General features: G+C 44.4%; 1 protein-coding gene across 8 annotated transcripts in view; it reads left to right on the forward strand.

Annotated features, from left to right (window-relative positions):
* The window catches only part of FGD3 (FYVE, RhoGEF and PH domain containing 3), a 109,178-nt gene extending 106,013 nt beyond the window's left edge, over window positions 1-3,165 (forward strand). For 6 of the 8 annotated variants that reach the window (XM_032699350.1, XM_032699347.1, XM_032699345.1 and 3 more), the window contains exon 19: window positions 1,809-3,165. In XM_032699350.1, coding sequence (XP_032555241.1) covers window positions 1,809-2,033 — 225 coding nt within the window. In that variant the 3' untranslated portion in view covers window positions 2,034-3,165. Of the gene's footprint in view, window positions 1-146; window positions 246-1,808 lie in introns of all 8 variants that reach the window. The other 2 variants (XR_004359125.1, XM_032699344.1) reach the window with 2 other exon arrangements.
* The last annotated feature ends 17,924 nt before the right edge of the window (window positions 3,166-21,089 follow it).

Here is a 21,089-nt window from a genome sequence, read left to right on the forward strand (position 1 = left end):
GTGTCAGAGGGCATCCAGAGATGCTGCTAGTCCCTCAGTGAGGTCGGGATTTGGGGTGGGGTTTGCCTTGAGGCCGAGTGCTTCGCCTTTACCTGTCAGTAGTGCAGCTTTTCAGAGATAATGTAAATCCCTTCCTTTTGAATTAGGCAGGTACAGACAAAGTGCCAAAGGCAGCATATTAAGAAAAGGGAGGATGCAAGAACCAAAGGCAGGCTGGTTAATTTGCCTGTGTCTGCACATGCTGGGTAGGTGCAACACTGTACAACTCAAACATCAATTTGCTCTTCTGGTGCACTGCTACAAACGACATCATTCGTCATTGTCATGGGCAGCCTCCAGTTCTCCATGTGACAAGTCTGAATGTCTGTTTTTCCAAACCAAGACCAGCAAAACAGGCATGGTTGAGCTTGCATGTGCTCTTGTGCATTTGTGTGCATCGATCCCATGTTTGCTTGCTTGAGCAGTGCCACATGTGCAGGGCTGGAGCTGCTCTGTACATGCCAGTTCTTCTTCTGCATGGGCAAGATCTCCCCATTTATAGGGATGTGGCTGTGGTCTCAGGGTATAGAAGCTGTGCTGCATTTGAGACAACTATTTACACTCAAATGGGAACTGAATTCTTTAGTGTTTGCCCTAAAGCTGCCTTAAATCTCATTGAATAGTGCTTGATCTTCAAGCAGTTGGGCTCTGGCATTTTTGCATGTAGTAGATGAATAAATCAGGAAGCCTGTATTGATTTAACAAACTATGTAGACACATTTTTGACTGGATATTTCTTGCTCCTTTAGTATGTGTTTGAATTGATGTGAGCAGTTTTGAAACTTGAATTACTTTAGTCAAGGTGTTAGAAAAGTAGGGAATTTTTTTGGCCATTGTTCTTAGAGCTTTGATCCTCTTCCAGATTTACCAAGTCATCTGCATTTGGTGTAGGCTGGCGGAAGAATGACTTTGCCACTTCTCTGGCATGTTGGTTAGCTTTGGTAGGAGCTGCTACAGGAGGTGACAGCTTTGTACAGATGCTTGGTGCCTGTGTGGTTCAGACTTGAGTTTGGGGGGACTCATCTTTGGAAATGCGTTGCTGGGAGCAGTTGAAGAGAGTTGCTTGGCCATGGTACACCCTGCCTTGCTAAAATATGTCTTAGAAGAGGAGTTGGTTGATGCTCAGGATGTGACTGTTAGAGAGCTGTATTGCTGCTTAGATCTGTGAATCAGTCTGGCCTTTAAAGGATGCTCAAGAACCTGAGCATTGACTTTCTTGGTAGTTCTGAGAGGCATCATAAATAACCCAAGACCTTCTGTGAAGATTCACTGTTAGACTGAAAATCCAAAAGTGTCTTTTATTTCAGTGTCTTTTCCCTGTCGGTTGTATCTCAGGGTCCAGCTCTGCTTACTTGTTTCCTTTTAACCAATCCTCAAAAATGTCCCATGAAGTTCAAAAGGGAGCTCAGACTCTTCTCAGCTGGATCCCATTGCCTGTACCTAATGCAAAGGAATTTCTGTAAAAGACACATGCATAAGTTACATGAAATTATATGAAAATCCCTGGCCATGTTTAGTTTACAGTGAAGGGAAATGTGTGCAATAAGAAGAATAAAGCACCAGTAAGTCGTTGCTTTTCCTTGGGTGAGGTTGAGCAGTCGATATTGCCTCTTCCCTGCTTTCTGCGCCGCAGTGCTGAATGAGGAGCCAAATGCACGTGTACCTGGGACTGCATCCGTGTGCTTCCTGCAGTGTGTGCACTATGCCCCCTTCCTCCCACCCCACTGGCATTCACTCCTGAATTTTGACATTCCTTCTCTCTCCTTTAGGACGGGCGGAGCCCTCGTCCCATCCCTCTGCCTGGCTACGAAGTCAGTTTACCAGGTTCTGGTGAGAAGTTTGAAGTGAAGCACGTCTTTAAGCTTTGCCAGTCCCACCAAACTCTCTATTTCAGTGCAGAAGATGAGGAGCTGCAGATGAAATGGATGGAAATTCTCACCAAAGCCGCCAAAGGGGAGACTGAGGATACAGCTGAAGGGCTCAGCAACCCATAGAGCAAGTTCCATTTAGTTTCTTTCCTACATGCTATAAATGATCACTTGAATTTGGTATTCATGGCACTTTGGAATCTGTATGGCTTTATATTTTCATGTGTCTGCATAGAAAATTCAGTGGTTTCTTGCCTTTTATTGTACATTTTCCACGTCCAGTAGTTACCTGCCATATAATTATGTTAAAGGAAAAAGTAGCTGTAGTTGTTGGTGGTGTCGATGCTGGTTTTAAAACAAAAGACAAGGAGCAAAGCATTAATTTTAACAAAGGTAATGGAAAACCATCGGTCTTTTGTTTTCCTAAATGTATATTTTCCAGTCCTTTTTATTGCTGTTGGGTGCAGGATGTGTATAGTCTGTGATTAGTTCTATAAATGCTGCCTTTTAAGTTAAATGTTGTAAAGGCTTGTGCTGGCCACTGACATTCCATTCTCTGCCTCTCCCTCCCGGTAAAAGGTCCTTGTGAAGTGTGAGCCATGTACTGAGTATTTTCCCTTTGCTAAAACTATGTCTCTGCTATTTTGAGATGACCTGTTCACAAGACAAATACTGTAGAAGGGACTTGTTAAAATGACTGCAAATGGTGCAGAATAGAACATTAAGAAGCCTCAATGATTTTAAGCATTTATATTATTGATTGTTTTCGTTTGGAACCAGTACCTTCCTTTCTTCTATTGGAACCCGTTTTGATGTAAGTGAACAAACATTTTATACTGCCAACTGGGTAATGATCAATAAACAAGAACATTTTTAGTACACACCATACAAAAAGGTGACTTTTTTGTTGTATTGGTTAATTTAAGTGGGCTAGGTTTTATTTATATAATTTGTAAATAATGTTACATAAGTATTTTAAGAATTTTTAAAAGACTTCAACTGAATAACAGGATTTAGTGCATAGTATAAGAAATATTTGTATGAATTGAATTTGTAATTTACTTTTCCTGTTCACCTGTGTTTATCTTATTTTCAAACTTAAATGCTTATCTATTTAAATAAAATTTCCTGCAGTTAACTCCTGAGCCAGATTTCCAAGGCACAGCAAGGTTTAGGTCAACATTTAATATAGGTTTAAAAAAAAAAAAATCTAAAAAAATCTAAAACAAAAAAAAAAAGGCATGTCTGTTCCTGGTGGTAGTAAGCATGTAGTATCGATCAAAGTGAAATAAAATATGTCACAGTGCTGTATTTTTAAATGGTTTGGTTTAACTTTTGTTTTCTCTTCAGCCTTCTACATTTTCTGATATTGGTAGCGAGGAAGAGCTGCTCCATACAGCCAGAGCTTGTTAGGAGTGTTGAAAATTAGTGATCTGCATGAGTGAGTATATTTCAGACCTACAGAAAGGGACTTATCTTTGTTTGGGGTTTGGTTTATTTTTTACGTTGATGTAATAAATCATGTATCTGAAGTCCATGATGATAAAAAATTAGAATCCATGCATTTGATTTATCTACTGGGAAAATTTCTTCAGACTTGCATTTTCCTTCTCCTCCCTACCCATCACTTCCCATCAGTCAACACGGAAAAGATTTCTTGAAGAGTAATTTATAGCATGAGAAGGAATTGTTTTCAGCGTGTGTTATTTCTTCTCCCAAACTTCCTTTAAAATATAATGGGTTAGAGTGTTTGCCTTGAAAATTTACTCATTTAATAACATTTCCTTTTTGGAGGTGGGGATTTTCTTCTTTCTTTCTTTGGGGAGTTTCTTTGTTCCAGTTTATTTTGTTTTAAAGTTTTTCCTTTTTTTATTCTGCTTGCTTGGTTCTTTTTCTTTGATACCAAGAGAAGAATGGGAAGGGAGAATGGTAAACCAAAACAAAATTGACACAGTCCATCCTCCGGTTCCTGTTTTTATTAACCAAGAAAAAAACCCACTTTGGCACACTCTTTTTTTTCCCCAATTTTTCTCCATTTTGTTATTTTTTTTTATAACCAAGTGTGTCAAAATACACATCTTTAAAAACAATTAAAAAGTAATTATAGAGAATATCTGTAATGTAGCTGCAGTGTTGACACACAATGGCACCCAGGGACATTTGTGTCCAGTTCTCATGCAATAGCTTTGTTCCTGGGGTGTCTGTCTACTCTCAGGGGACACATCAAGGAACCTGCCTGGGAAATATCTGCTCTATCACTAGGCCCTGAATCATCATCATCAGGAGCTTTTGTAGTTTAAAGCCAGCAGTGTAAAACCCTGTCTGCAAAACAAATACAAGCCCATCTTTTAATAATACAGAGAATAATCACTTCAGACTTCCTTGAATCCCTGTTAATTCGTGTATCAAGCATCAGTAGGTGTTTCCTCTCAAGCAGTGCTCTTCCCTAGGGTTTGATTACTGTCAGTCAGGGTGCAGGTTACAGGAAGCAGTGGTCAGTCTCATTTTTATGTTCTGTTGATGGAACTGGAATTTTTAATTAAATGACCCCATTGAGTGGAGAGTTGTAACTGAGAAACTCATGATGTTGGTAAGTGGGGCGAGGGGGATGGTGAGCAGTCCTTAGTAATTGAGTAGCTCAGAGGAGGGTGATGAAAATGTCAAGATTTCTTTTTGATGGTTGAGGAAAGGAGGAGGAGATCTCCTGATTCTCATAGAGGACACTAGCTTTCCAGAATTTTGGCTGTTATTCAAAAAGCATATTGAATGATACAGCTGGAAGTATTATTCTCAAAGAATCATATTATATTGGTTTTGAAGCGATTCTGAAATAATTGAGTATCTTTATTAATTTATTTGGTTATTCGAAAAAAGTCATCAGTTTAACAGGCATTTATCGAGGCACAAAGTGAGCTCTGAAACACGAATATTACCTTTCATTCATATGAAAGGCAGCAATACTTTTTTCACGTTCTTTGGGATGAGGTAACAAATGGTTAGGGGCTTTCTTGCCTATTTTACATCCTAGCCTCCCCCTGCCGGAACCGTGGCCCGGGGCCACCCCAGGGCCAGTGCGGAAAGGAGAGGGGGAGTCTCACCAGCGTGGCTTTGTGCCTTTGTGGGAGAGGAGAGGGGAAGCCTCGGAGCACACAGAGGTTTGCCGGCCCGGTTTGGGGGAGGGGAAGGGGGCAGGGCAGGCTGTGGGTGGGTCGTGGGGGTCCTCCGGACTGGCAAGCGGGAGGGCCAGTGGGACAGCTCTGCATGAAGTGTCACAGGTAAGCAGTGCATGGGAAGATATGAGGTAACACGGTTGACACCATATGGTGCCAAAGTGCTTCAGGAGAGGGATCTATAGAATGATTTTTGAGCCTAGTTTGAAGATTTGCCTGGAATCTGTCTCTCACTGTGGCTGATTGGAGATTGTTAACTTGGAGTCTCCTCCTTGGGATACTGCCCCTTTTGGGTTTGAACTAACCCCAAACTGGGGCAGATGGAGCTCGCTTAGCCCTGTGATATGGTTTGAAGCTGGCTCCCTGCCAAGTCTCCAAACCTTACCACAAGAAGTCCTGTCCCCCCCCCAAACCTCAGGGAGAAGAGGGGAAAAAAAACAACCAAGAAAACCAAAACGAGAGACAGCTAAAGCAATATATATAAATATATTTACACTTATATTACAGTTATATACAATTGAAATATATATACAATTTCACAAGGAAAAGGGAAAGGGAAAAAAAGGAAACAAAACCAAAATAAAATATATATAAATATATATACCAGTCAGTAGCCCAAGATCTTACAACTAAAAGAATTAGCAAAAGAATATCTTACTACTCTCCTTGGGACAACGGAAAGTCACGCTGGAACGATCGCCGGCAACCTCCATCTCCCAAGGTCAGCAAGGCCTTACCAGGCCTTACCAGGCCTCACTCCCCAACACGACAGACTCAACAGCAGGGAACCTGCACCTCCAAGCCGCCGGAAGGAAAGAGAGCAAAGGCCTCTCCTCCTTTCTTCTTATACCCTGGCTTATGTAAAAATCATTGGGAATACCGGGTAAATTTGGGCACTTCCTTGGTTACAAACTGGTCACCAAGGAAGGCCTAGACCAAACTACCACACCCTGTAAGGCCATCCATCTAAGAGAAGGACACTCTAATCAAACCTACGTCCTGAGGACCTCGCTGCCACCATCCAAGCTCGCTCGGCCCTGGCAGATGAACCTTAGGATTAAAGGGTGGGTTCGGTTCTGTGCATGCTGCATCTCACCTAAAAAATCCACTGCGCTATAGCAGAAGGAATTCTACCTGAAAGCCAGTGTGGTTTCAGAGCCAACAGGAGTACCACAGGCATGGTATTTGTTCTCAGACAACTGCAAGAGAAGTATAGGGAACAGAATAAAGGTCTCTGTAACCTTTGTTGATCTCACCAAGGCTTTTGATACTGTGAGCAGAAAAGGTCTTTGGCAGATTTTGGAACGTTTAAGATGTCCCCCCAAGTTCCTTAAAATGATCATCTCACTCCATGAGGATCAGCACAGCCAAGTTAGATATGGTGATGCACTTTCTGAGCCCTTTCTAATAACTAATGGTGTGAAACAAGGCAGTGCTCTCACACCAACCCTATTCACAGTCTTTTTCAAAAGGATGCTCCAAAGGGCCACAGCAGACCTCGATGATCAGGACGGTATCTACATTCAATACTGTACTGATGGAAGCCTTTTCAACCTAAGGTGACTAAAGGCTGACACCAAGACCTTAAACCATCTTGTCCAGGAGCTGCCTTATGCTGATGACGCCGCCCTTGTTGCCCACACAGAAGCAGCTCTGCAGCGTTTAACATCCTGCTTTGCAGACGCTGCTGAGCTCTTTGGGCTGGAAGTCAGCTTAAAGAAGACAGAAGTTCTCTATGAACCTGCACCTCAGGAAGTCTTCCTTCATCCCCACATCACTATTGGCCAATCAGAGCTCCAATCACTCCATAAATGAGTTTGGCAAAATAAACACTTGAAGAAAAGCACCAAGATCAGTGTTTACAGAGCCATAGTGCTGTCTGCTCTCTTATACGGTTCTGAATCATGGGTCATCTACCGCCACCACCTGCGACTCCTCGAACGCTTCCATCAACGCTGCCTCCGTACAATCCTAAACATCCACTGGTCAGATTATGTGACCAATCCATCTGTTCTAGAACAAGCAGCAGTCACAAGCATTGAGGCCATGTTGCTGAGATCACAGCTGTGCTGGGCAGGGCACGTCTCCAGCATGAAGGACCAACCACCCCCTCCCCAAGATCTTGCTCTGTGGTGAACTTGCCACCGGCTGCCGCAAGAGAGGAGCCCCAAAGAGGAGATACAAGGACTGCCTGAAACAACATCTCAGCCTTGGCCATATTGATCATCATAACTGGTCTACTCTGGCCTCCATTGCCTTTTGCAATCAGACATGTCTATCTCATATTGACCTCTTTAGCCACCAGTGTGCTTGTAACAAACGTGGATAGAGCCCTCCCCAAATCTTTGTTCATGAAGCCCAGCCATGATACATCCTAGAAGAGTTTCCCAGAACCAGGTGCCCACCCATACTGAAGCTGGAGATGAAAGCCGGTGATTCAGCCTCTCCGACAGCCACGTTACGTCCCTTGTGGCCTTTCACGAGCACCGTGGAACATTTCCCTGCTAAATATAAATGACTGTGTCCCCTGAAAACAAGCACCTTCCCTTTTTACATACCTACCATTTCCCTTTTTCTGTTCTTCAGCCCATGTGGGGCATGGCGAGGGTTTTCACTGGGCTTGGACTCTGCTCTAGGTGCTGCAGAAGTCTTGGTGGAGGTTGGTGGAGGGATTTCATGCTCCTGTAAAATGAAATCTTGCTCAGACAAGCTTTTCACAGAGCCAGTTGCTGGCTGTGCTTGCAGATCATGTGTGATCTGAAGAATTCTGTTTGGAGTCTCCAAAACAAGAGTTTTGGGGAGCTGTAACTAGCTTTGGGGGTGACTTGCTCAAATGCAGCAAAACAAACCTTGGCCGCCTTAGAATTACTGCATTTGAGCATCAACAGTGCGCAGGAGTGTTACTGAGACAAATCTTGTCAAAGTGATTCTAAATTCAGACAACAAGTCCTCCAACCTGGAATAATCTCTATTAGCTTCACCAATGCATTTAAAGGAACTTAGGAAAAATCTGGTTTGAGAGCAGTGTATGTATGGAGTGTGCACTGATCAGTGGGAGTCATGTGCAGCTTGGTAAGGAAACAAATGGAAATCCCAACAATTTACAGAGACACTGTGCTCCTGTGTGTAGACTGCACACACTCTGTGTTAGAAATCTGACTCTCAAGTCCCCAAATTTGTCATGTGGGCCTGCTATGTCTGCAAATGTTGAGTAACTTCCCTATGTTTCAGGAACATGCTCTGCAGACATGGGGGTTTCTTAGTTCCCCAGTCGGATCTAAGAGGTTACGTCTGGTCTGTAATAGTGTCTTTGAGTCTGAAAAGGAGCAGGCAGTTATCCCACCATCTCAGATTGGGCAGGAATCTGTCAATACTTCTACCTTGTGTTACAAGAATTAGCCATTTGCCCTATAGCTGTTGTGCCATGGTGGTCTGTGACTTGCAAGAAGAGGTTAAACTGGAAAATATGATTTTGTCCCAGTTCTAGTGCTGAAGGAGATGCTTTCAGATTCCAAGCTGAAGCTGGCAATGTTTGGTGTGAAACTGGTGACAGCTGACTTCCAAGTTGGGTAAGAATAACTAAGCACCATGTCTTGGCCCTGTGAATGAGTTATTGATTTCACTCTCCATGTAGGGCAGCACATTTTTCCTTTGATAAAAGGCCCAGTATTGACTCTGATTATACTGAAGCTGTAAAGGGATCTCTGGAAGTTTTAATTTTTCAACACTTTGAAGTTGCCTGTGGTGTTAAGTTATAGTAGTCTAGGTGCTTTGGGCAAATCTGGAAGCATTGGGACATTTCCACAGGCAGCCATGGGTAGGAATTTGTCTTAGGAAGTCCAGTGCCATAGTGCTGTTCAAAGGATGGACAGTCCGCTTAATTTTTTGACAAGGAAAATTGTATTTTGGAATTTTGTATTTTAGAATTCTTTTTTTCATTACAGTAAATACTGATGAAACCACACCATGGAGAAAGGGAGTAACACAATGATAGAATTAAAATAGGGAGACCTTTCTACTGGAAACAATGTGAAAGGGAAATACACTGAGTGTGTATGCAACTCTTAGAGTAAGGTGGAACTTCAGGGGTTGTGGTTCAGCAGGTGGGGAGAGGAAGCAAGACTAATTTTGGTAGCAAAATTGGTTGTTACAGAAGAGAGAAAATCTGATGCCTGTTTCTTAGGCTGTGCCAGAGACACCCATTACTAAATTAATCACTGGTCCTGTGCACGTTCAGTTCACCTGGGCAGAGCTGGACCTATTTGCAGAACTTGAGTGCTCAAAGAGTGTATGGACCACGTGCTCGTCAGTTCATGTGAGGAACTCCCTTTTGATAATCAAGCTCCAAGTCCCTCTGTTAAACCAGTGCCAAGAAGTATCAAATTCTTGGAGCTGGGTGGCAAAAGGTCTCCTTGAAGTCATGTTCAGTGACAGGGTGAGATTGGATTGATTTAATCAGCCACTGCAGGCTTGTCTGCCTGAGTTTGTCAGTAGTGTGTGACACAGGGCTGTGTCCACGTGCTGCTGTGTATCAGTAGGAAGGGGACTTGCCATACTGCTTGTGTTCATAAAAGCAAAGCTTAAAGGTAAGTGGATGGCAAAGGGAGCTGGGGCACACCTGTAATCATCTCACAGTTGTTGCACAAAATGAGGCAGCGGAGAGTCACTTCCTCAGTTGTGTGGATCTGAATCTTCCTTGGAGCAGCTCATTCTGTGCACTTGAATGCATCTCCCAATACCTGTAGAGAGGGAGTTAAACATCTACAGACGGGACATTCTGAACATGGCCCAGTTCTGAAGTCTTTTGTTTTGCAGTGCAATGTTTCTCCAGTAATTTCAGGACAGGGGGACAGGGTTGAATGATTTCTGCTTAGAAAAATACTGTCTTGCTCCCATTTTCATTATCCAAGGAGTTGGAACAGCAGAGATTTCTGCTGTAAGCCAATAAATGGTATCATTATAGGATGTTATCAAATAAATTGCTGGTAGGGATTTGAGACAGGGAAACACTGCCAGTGGTTTTGCTGAATTAATGGTCGTGTACTTGTGTGTGACTGGAACTGAGGAGTGATCGGGCCTGGTAACGCACAGCCTGTGGAGGAATTCCCAAAATCATGGTGGTTCATGACTTTTTAAATAAACCAGAAGGGAAGAACCCTCATGGAGCCCTTGTGTCCATAGTTAGGGCTTAAGGCAGTCAGATGAGGGAGTGTGCTACAGCTGGGGAAAAGGGGTGACCAGAGTTCCTAGATACGTGTTTTAGTACAGCATTAGGGAGTGTATTGCCAGGTAAGAAACCAATGGGGCTGTGTTGTTTTCTACAGCCTGCTGATCATCCACAAGGATCATCAGATCCTGCTGGGGCCAGTCCAGAGGAGGCCACGAAGATGCTCCAAGAGCTGGAACCCTTCTGCTCTGGAGCCAGGCTGGGAGAGCTGGGGGGGTTCACCTGGAGAAGAGAAGGCTTCAGGGAGACCTGAGAGCCCCTTCCAGGGCCTAAAGGGGCTCCAGGAGAGCTGGAGAGGGACTTGGGACAAGGGCCTGGAGGGACAGGAGAAGGGGGAATGGCTTCCCATTGCCAGAGGGCAGGGTCAGATTGGATATTGGGAAGGAATTCTTCCCTATGTGAGTTTTGAGGCCGTGGCACAGGTTGCCCAGAGAATCTGTGGCTCCCCCATCCCTGGAAGTGTCCAAGGCCAGGTTGGATGGGGCTTGGAGCAACCTGGCAGGGGGTTGGAATGAGGTGGTCTTTAAGGTCCCTCCAAACCCAAGCCATACTGGGATTCTGTGATTCTAGTTAAAACTAGACGCTTGTGTGATTTTTAAAGCCACAAGTCCCAGGGGATGTGAAAGAAAGGTCAATAAATTATACACAGAGAGAGAAAAGGGAAGAACTGAATGAAGTTAGAGGGGAGAAAAAAGAGATCCTGAGGACAGGTGCTCACTGGTGAAAATAAAAGTGTGTGTGTGCCCTGAGAAGAAGTTTTTCCTTTTGCTTCAGCCGTTGCAAAGAGACACTTCACCCCAACCCAGTTGTAGATTCCAGAGAGATCTCTTAAGAAGGTGTTTTACTGGCTGTTATAGATGATCTTGAAGGTCTCTTCCAACTGTGGTGACTCTGTAATGGAATGAGCTGCTGGATTTCATTAGTATTAATTCAGCACAGTATCGGTCACTCACTGAGGATCTGTTGTAAATAAGGCATCTCTCTGCCTTGGGGAAGGAAGGATCTCTCAACCTCAGGCAAGGAATCTCCAACCTCCCAGCTCAGGATGGGGGATCACCACCAGGCAGCCACGCTGCTGGGCAGGGAGAGCTCAGGGAAGGCTCACTTAGGCTGACGTATTTATGGGGTAAAGTGGCCGGCTCGAAGTCAAATCTCATATGGTGGGAAGGATATGGATGAGACTCCTCATACCCACAGCTGCCTTTGTTCCTTGATAAACCAGCATTGGGAAAACCACCCACTGCTGATGTGTTAAACGCATGATCCGAGCTCACGTGCACTGTTGTTTAGGGGGTCACTCTGCCCCTTTGTGGGTTTCCTGGGGGAGTTCATGGCCTGGCTGCAGCTCAGGCCTTTTCCTCCTTCAGAGCCTGTACCAAACCATTTCTGGTTTGGTTAAGGGGGTCGGCTGCATCCAACCTTTAAAAACCTTTCTAAATATAAAAAGAAGACAAAAGGGGGACATGGCGCCTTGCTGAGCCAAGAGCTGGAACCCTCTCAGAAGGGAAAGATTTTCTGTGAAGGGACTGATAAAACTGTGGTGCTACCCTTGCAAAGCCTTGTTCCTTTAACAATCAGCCGGTCACAGCAAGCTGAACAAATATAAAAACTGTAAATTTGCTGATGAGACAAATCTGGAAACAAAGATGATGACAGGGGTCTCTAAAACATGCCACATTCTTGCTGCACTGCCAAGTAGGGAAGAAAAATAGCATTCTAGCAACAAAACAGTGAAGATGCAATAAACATCTTCAGGATAAGCAGGAGCACACAGAAACAGAAGAATGCTTCCATCCTCTTTGGGCCACACACTTTCCATTGCTTTTATTGTCCCTGTGCTTTGACTTAGTTCTTTTTCTCATCACTGCAAGCAGGTTACTCCTCAAATCTCCTTTCTTGTCCTTTCCCTGAGTTGCACATGTCCCGTTCCTGCTGCCACAGGTGTGTCCCACAGATCTTTCAAAGGTCCCTCCCACTGTGTGCTGCTTCTCAGACTCACTGATTTAAACAGTTAAGTGCTGTGTGGTGCTGGTTTAGTGTCTTTCATAAGATACTTTAATAAGCCCCTGTTCATTAAATACACTCTGTGGCTGCTAATGAGGTCTCAAATTAACATCTTGGTAACAAATACCTGATGCTGCTCCTTGCTGTGTGCAAGTGCATAACTGTGTTGTAAAATGGGAGTTCTTCCTGATGAAAAAAATAGCTTTTGTCTCTTTTAACCTGGGTTACTTTATGCCTGATGCTGCCACTTAGTCGTCTTCTATTTGCTCCTCCTCTCCCAGCAACACAAAGTAGGAAAGAGGAATGTATGGCTGAGCTCTGCAAGGTGTTAGCATTTTATGGGCCACAGTTAGCTGAGCTTTCCCCCATCACAGTGCAATGTCTTGGAGTTTTACTTTCCAGCAGGGAGCTGTTAACCACCGTGCAGCCACAGACATGTGAAAGCCAGATGAGAGTTCAGATAAAACCTGTGCCCATCCTGCTCCATCTGAGCACTGCTCTTTGTGGGTGCTGGCTGAAATGAGGGCGGATTGGTTTGAGGTTTCTGTTTTGGGGCTTTTCCCTTACCACCCTGAGTAGCCTGTGCAGATGGGAACCTTCTTCCACTGTGATGGGCAGTAGCAGTAACTTCATCTGCTGTAACCATGCCCAATGAGGTGGTTGATGCCCCATCCCTGGAAGTGTCCAAGGCCAGATTGGACGGGGCTTGGAGCAACCTGGGCTAGTGGAAGGTGTCCCTTCATGTGTCAGGGGGTTGGAACTGGGTAATCTTTAAGGGGCCTTCCAACCCAAACCTTTCCATGACTCTGTGAGTCTTTCCTCCTGAGGTCCAGGTCTCTAGAGGCACAAATTCAATGCCACTTCCTTTCCCAACTCTTTTGTGTTTACACCCATGAAACAATTGCTTGCAAATTAATAAGATCTGGTTCATGAGCTGGCCCAGGAGAGCTGAGCTGCTCACAGTGCCTGGCTGAAGGAAGACCCTCAACAGTGTACTTGAGTGCCTGTGGCCAAAAGTCAGATGTGCTCAGGAAGCTGGCAGCTTCTGGCTGGTGATAACTGGTATTCCCCACCTCAGTACTGTCATACTCCCAAAACTACCTTAACTCTGAAAAATGTCTCCTGGATGCCTATAAGTCCTTTATTATTCAGCAGTGTCATACTTGAAAGTGAGTAGTTGCTGAATATTTGCACTTGTGTTTTGACAGTGGATTTATTTTTTCAAATTTATGGATATACCCCACTTTGATCTAGTGAGAACCGACAGCATGTTGTTTGGATATTAATCACAGCCATCCCACCGTGACAGGCTGTTTAAGCTTAAGCTCTTTTATTTTTATGTTTCTTTCACCGATGTCTATAAAAATCTGTCCTGGGCATGCCAGTTCTGCATAGGAGAGCTGAAATAACTGGCTGCAGTTCAGCTGGGTACTAAAGGCTGAAGGGATCGGGAATGAAGAGAAAATAAGAAGCCCTGGGTGCACCGGGGGTGCTGTGGGAAGCTGTGGGATGTGCTGGGGTGAGGGTGTGCACCTCACTTCTGCACCCCATCAGTGGCACTGTCCCAACACCATTCACTCACACCTACTCGCCTTTCAGGTGAGTATATTTCTTTCCCCTCCCCCCACCCCGCCCCAAATATATGAATTTTGACATGGAATATGTATGGAAATTGGGTAAATAAAAAAATTAAAAATAAATTTAAAGGAAATTATCACGAGCGCTGCTGACAGAGATCGGGTCAGATGGGGAGGCTGAGCTCCCGTCCTTGCCTTGTCCCTCAGCCACCACCTCCATCCTGCTCACCATTTGCTCATGGAGCAACTCTGTGCCCTCAGGGAGGGGTTCCAATGCTCACCTTCACCTAGGGAGAGGAGAGTCATCCCAAAAGTGAATAACACATGAAAAAGGGTAAGATTTCCAGCCTATTTCTCATTTATGAGCCTTAAAATCGTTCCAGGTGATGGTATTGTCAGAATGTTGCTGCCTTAGAGCTCACCAATAATGGTATCTCAGTAAGGAATTGCCAATAATCTAAATGGTGATTTCTAGTAACTGTCAACAATCAGGTTTAATTACCACCATTAGCACTTTCTGTACCGGCAGGCTTCTTAGAGAGTTATGCACAAGCTTCAGATAAATGGGAAAGATAAAAGGAGCTGGCAGTGGAAGGAAAATAATCGATAATTAAAAAGTGTGGAGCTTTGTTTTATGGCCGCTTGCTGAAAGAGTTTCCTGTAAACACGGTACCTAATGAAACATAGAACGTGCTTTAGGTCTAATTTATTTTAGGTGGACTAGAAAAAATAAATATCTTTTTACAATCAGTGGTTCATGCTCTGCTTCAGCCTCACCAGTTCTGAAACCGTGTTGCATTTACAGAAGGAACAGCCTCATCTTGTCCACAGTACGACCTTGAATTCAGCACTTCAGTGTCAATTCAAGTTTGCTTTTGTGCTCAAGGAGCTTTTTGGTTTGGGTGATTAGTTCACAGCTACAGTAGAGCTCGAATAGGATCTGTGAAGGCTGCTTGAATCACAATCAATCTGCATCCTTCTGGAGAGCACTGCAAATGGTATGTTTAATAGCATTTTTAATAGATCCAATTGCCTGTTACTCAGAAATTCATCAATCTAATGCTCCTTTTGGTTAATGCAGAATGCAGGAATTGTGCAATCTGCCCACACTGATAACAGACCAGACCAGGAGAGGAAACTATTTTGAGCCCTGTGGTTCAGCTTAAATTAATGGCTTTGTTTGCTGAAATGGGGGAAATGGAGGTATTTCCCTTACTTGTAGTTTCACAGTTTGAAACCATATCCTGGCTGCTTCGTAATCCTGCGATAAAATTCCTTTTGACCTCTCTTTAGACCTGTTTTTCCTTTGTGAAATACGACATTGCATGTCATTGCATGTTCGAAGTTCCCCAGCCCAGCAAAGTGGGGCTTAACTCTATGGATGAATGTTCTCAGTCAATAGAATTCCCAGCCTATGGTCAGAGCCAGGTGGAGGAGTGAAGTGTGGCTTAAATAAATCCTGAAAACTCCAAATAGTTCTTGCTCTTCTTAATTTCCAAAGTTCTGATGAGGTAAGCCTTGAGCACTTTCTTTTTCCTTATTTTTTTTCTTTTAAAAAGATACAGAAACACCTCACTTTCCTCATTGACGTGTTGTAGTGGATCTTCCCCTACTTTGGAGTTGCTCAGTAAGAAAGTAAGTCCTTTTTTGCTCTGGGGAATATGAGTTTATTTTAGTGAACAAGCCCAAGGGGGAGCATATCACCAAGAGGGGAAAAAAATGCTGATGGGTAAAGGAATAACATAATTCATTTTTTCTGATGCTTCAGTGCAACTCTGGACTTAAACCTCTGTGAGATGACCAGTAAGAACTCACCTCCCTATCTTTCTGTGAGATTGTGAGTTTCATGGATTTTAGGCTTTATTTCTAATTCTCTGCAGCACTAACATGGAAATTTTGTCACCTCCTTCCCAGCACTCACAGCAGACACTTGCTGGTCTGGTTCAAATAACTGGTTCCCCAGGGCAGTGATGGAGTCACCACCTCTAGGGGTTTACAGGCATGTAGATGTGGCACTTGGGGATATGGTTTGGTGGTGGGCTTGGCACTGTTAGGTTTACTGCTGGACTCTATGATCTTTTTCAATCTAATCAATTCTATGATTCTGTAGTGTCAGGGTTTTTTTGGAAAGTGGATCAGTGTCCTTGTTTTGGCTGGTACAGAGTTAATTTTTCTAGTAGCTGGCACAACACTGTGTTCTGAATTTAGTGTAAGAATGATGCTGATAACACAGTGATGTTTTAGTTGATGCTAAGCCGTTCTTACCCTAAGCCAAGGACTTTTTCCATGCACTGCCAGTGAGCTGGCAGACAAGAAGCTGGGGTGGAGCATGGCCAGGACAGCTGCCCTGAACTGACCAAAGGGATGTTCCATATAACAGAATGTTATACTCAGTGTATAAAGTGTGAGGGGAAGAGGAAGGAAGGGACATTCAGAGCGATAACATTTATCTTGCCAAGTCACCATGACACCTGATGGAACCCTGCTGTCCTGGGGATGGCTGAACACCTGCCTGCCCATGGGAAGTGGGAATGAATTCCTTGTATTGCTTTGCTCATGTGCACAGCTTTTGCCTTCCCTGTTAAACTGTGTTTACCTCTGTGAGCTGTCTCAGTTTTACCCCTCCAGTTCACTCCCCCATCCTGCTGGGGGTTGAGTGAGAGGCCATGTGGGGCTGAGTTGCTGGCTGGGGTTAAACCACAACAATCACCCAGAACTGTTAAAACACAAAGGAATAAACTCTGCCTCTCAGTGTTGTTCACGACAGCCTTGTGTCAGCATCCCTCCCTTGCCTTGTGTGCAGTGTCATCCCAGTGTGGAGGTGCAGAACCTGCCATGACTTGCCCACCAAAGGCTGCCCCTGCTTTTGGCTTGAACCCCACGGACCTGGTTCTTCAGGCAGTTCTGGAGGGGTTTGTGAGGTTCCTCTCACCTTCTCAGGTGGTGAGTTACAGAGCACCACTCTACAATCTCTGCCTGCCCTTTCTGGTACAAGCAAACAATAGGATTGGGGCTTCCTCATCCAGCAGATGTGGCAAACCAGACTTGATGATCGAAGTTATTAACTCGTCACCCATCTCAGACCTTCAGCAGTGGAGCAGATGTTGTAGTGGAGGGCGCAATGAAAGTTGAGTTCTTTTTTGCATCATTTTTCTTTCCTTGACAGTGCAGTTGTGCTCTGAAAAATTAATGTGGCAGGGGGAGAAATTACCCCCTCTTTCTCAGTAGGTCTGCTCCCCATGTGGGAACCCAGATTTCAGGCTTTAGCAACTCAGATATGATTTATTGCATTTAATCCTCGTTCCCTCTCCTCAGCAGAGCCAGTGCTGCAGGAGGGGCTATGGCAGAGCTCTGGGGAGTCTGGTGCTCCCCACCTGGGTAACATGCTCTCTCTTTCTTCATATTGATTTTTGCTTCAACAACACTGCAGAAGGAAGAAGATCTGATCTTTCTCTGTCCTCTAATCAAGCAAAGACCAGTTCCTGCTAACAGCATCTGCTATATTTATACGTGCAAGAAAACTCAGTTTCATCTTTTGTACTACGTGCCAGTGTGGAAGAGCGGGAAGGGATTACAGCAGGACAGATATGGCAGGAACAATATTCCTGTAGTTTTCTTCACATAAACCAAATTTCTATACCAGAGACTTCTTACCTGTGATTTTTATTTGTATTTTTAATGACTTTAATTTTTACAGCTGGCTCTGAGCAGACACCTTAGAGGTAAACTTGAACTGAAGCAATGCATTCATATTTAAAATAATTACTGAATATTCAGAACCTTGTGGCAAACTGTTGGACAAGAGATTTGTTTTCCCTCATGTTATCATCATCACCACTGTTAATAATGCCTCTTTTTATCTCTAAGCCATGCTACTGAAATCAGTCTGTATCACCAAATATATCTCACATCAGTATGAGTCAGGCTGGGAAGCACAGGCACTGCCTGTTTCATTAGGCTTTCCTAGAATCTACTACATTGTTAGATGCTTTTTTGGGGGTAAGGGTAGTTGGTATTCTTCAGAAAAGTACTCCAAAGAAAGCAGAGTTTCACTGGTTTTCATAGGACCAAGATAAAGGTCTGTGCTGATGCAGATACCCCATTTGGCTTATAATTACAAGCTGGAAGAAACACCTTTTTTGACATGCAGATTTTTCGCTTATTCCAAGTATTCAAAGCATTTTGGAGAAGGAAGTGCTAGATTATGAGTTAATTTTGTTTTAGGCAAATTCTCTGGAAATAACTAATTCTGGTAACAGCACAAAGGCTCCAGGCAGGTCTAAGCAGGTTTTGCTCAAGTGGAGAGTTGACATGGAGTACGTTTGAGGCTAAAGAATGCCAATGTGTCTACCCATTTCCAGCCTGTTTGGTGACTTGTGACACCTCTTCTAATCTTTCCTTGCTCTTCCTCCTTTTGCCTCTCTGTTTTTGAACATGGACCCTCTGCTTTGCCTGTGTGTCTGGGCTGTCTGCCCTTATGTGCCTCAACAGCCCAGGACACTGGTTGAAGTCTTTCGGTGCTGTTGTGTATGAATTCAAATCTATCTGCAAATGCAAGTTAGGTCAATAAATGAGGGGTTAAATAAATGACCTTAACAGGTCATTTCCTGTTCAGAGTGCTGATGGCCATTTGAAGGTGGGATACGAGCTTTGTTTTATGTTTACAGAAAGACGACTGAGAACTGCCTGCTCATCTCATTGAGGAACTGTGGAAACCACATCACTTCCTTCTGAAAATATCCAAATGACAAACCATACTTTCCAAAAACTTTTTATGTCTTCTTTTGTTTTGTCTTTTTTTTTCTTTCAATCTTAGGAATCATAGAATCATGGAATGGCTTGGACTGAAAGGGACTTAAAACGCATCTTGTTCCAACCCGCTGCCATAGGCAGGGGCACCTTCCACTAGACCAGGTTGCTCAGAGCCCCATCCAGCCCAGCCTTGAACACTTCCAGGGATAATGAACCACTCCAGTCACCTGCTAGCAGGCAAACCCTATTTCTTATGAGGCTTCCTGGCTTTGCATTGCTGTTCTAGCAACCAAATGCACCAAGAAATGCAGGAGACCTGTATCTCGTTTGCTGTGACTTCATTAATACAAATCCCTGGGGGAGGTGCCTGTCCTGCATGACTTTCTTGTCTCTAAAGTGGAGGGATGTGGATTGGATGGATGGAACACTCAGTGGACAGGGAACTGGGTGAAGAAGTGGCTGAGAACAGCCCTGTGGAGAAGGACTTGGGGGTGATGGGTGATGATAAACTCACCACAAGCCAGCAGTGAGCACTCACAGCCCAGAAACCAACAGAATCCTGTGCTGCATCCAAAGGAGCTGGGGCAGCAGGTTGAGGGAGGGATTCTCCCCCTCTACTCTGCTCTTGTGAGACCCCACCTGAAGTCCTGCATACATTTCTGGTGCCCCCAGCATAAAAAAGACATGGAACTGTTGGAGCAAGTCCAGAGGAGGCCACGAAGTCGGTAAGAGGACTGGAGAACCTCCCCTACATAGACAGGCTGGAGGGTCAGGACCTTTGTTTCATTGTCTTCTCTCATTTGGAAGGAAGTGGGAACTCCCAAAGCTGAAGAAATAGGAGTCACTGACAGTATTTGTCATAAAAGTTATAAGCTTTAGATCTTCCTTTGTCCTAAAATCTGTTCTTCTGAGCTCAGCTTGTTTCTGTGCAGAGGGCTAGCACAGGGATTAAGCATCCCATTAGTCCTACTTATGCCTTCGTATTAGTGCATAAATAAGATTTAAGCCACTAATAGCTCCTTTCTAGCTCTGCATAGAGCTGAATTTTATATGCTGGCCATGATAAGACCAGATAAAAAAATACAGTTGTGGCAGCAGCGGTGAATTTTAACCAGGGGACTGAATTTCAATGAAGTGGGGATTAAAAATGCAGGAGCTATAGCTGGGATGTCCTGACATCAGCACATTTCAGAAGTGGGGCCAAAACCATGCAATAAGCCAAGAACCTTCTCTGTGCATGAGGGACGTGGCCTGTGGAGCTGCACCAACAAACCATCTCCACTTTGCTGGTTGCAACTGTGAAGTAAAACACACCAAGGCACCAGACCCTGCCTGCCTCACAGCCACATCACACCTGCTCTCAGCGTGGCTGGTGCAGAATTCAACCAAGCTGTGGTGCTCTGAGCTCTCAGGCACTGCAGGATCCCAAAATACTGCTGTGCCTGGGAGCTAAACCTCCGGAGTCTGAGAGTTTGCTCGGTCCTTCTGGTCAGCGGTTGGGTGAGGCTTTCCTTTGGCCAGCTGCTTATCCAGGAGCTGCTGTCTCTCTCCAACATGCCTATCATCTCTTTTCTGCAATTAATTAAAGTGATGTCTGCCATTTTTTATCTTTTTCTTCTTTTTTTTTTTTTTTTTTTAATTGAGAATCACAGATTAAGGGTTCAAACAACCCCGGCTTTCTTTCAGGAAGCTTTCATTAACAAATCAATTAGCTGTACTTAGTCCCATTCCCACACAATTTTGTCTCCGTGCTTTTTTGTTAATTTTCCTATTCCGCTAAAATGTGCTGATTACACTGGTAGAAAGACAACCTGGCAAAGGCAAAAACACAAACAAGGAGCAAAGGTAAAAGGCAGTGCCAGGGCAGGCAGATGGGACCAAGCTCCAGTTATTTTTTCCCTTCCCTAGACGTGGGATGCACGTTGGTAGGTGGCTAATTCTGCACATGATGAGCAGTGCAGTGATCAGGGTGAGGAGTAACACAATTACAGCTCAGAGAGTCATAGCATTCCAGAAATGAGCTGGATCCAGTTGGAATCTCTCTTCTCCACCTACATTTGAGCCTTTGGTACTGGAGAAGCCTTTGGTACTGCGCAAGTGATATCTGAGCTCTCCACAGCCCACTGTGATCTTTGGAGCTTGGACAAGACCCAGCTTGGACAATTTCCTGCACTGAGACTGCAGGAAATGAAACCAATCACTGTCAGTGCAGAAGTTCTGTTTTTGCTAAATGATGTGTGACCTTCTAGTACCCGTGGCCCCAAATTGCTCGTGGGTATCTAAAAGATCAGGTATATTGTGCACAGGGTCCATCAGGGCTTGGGCAGGGACAAACCTACTGAGAAACAGGAAAACAGGGAGATGGATGGTCCTTACCTGCTGTGCCTGCTGGGAACCATCAGCACCAGGGAATCTGGGCCAGGTTTTGATAAAGGCAAATGGGACTGATTTC

Source organism: Chiroxiphia lanceolata, chromosome 11 (assembly GCF_009829145.1).
Source record: "Chiroxiphia lanceolata isolate bChiLan1 chromosome 11, bChiLan1.pri, whole genome shotgun sequence".
In the NCBI taxonomy this organism is placed as follows: Eukaryota; Metazoa; Chordata; class Aves; order Passeriformes; family Pipridae; genus Chiroxiphia; species Chiroxiphia lanceolata.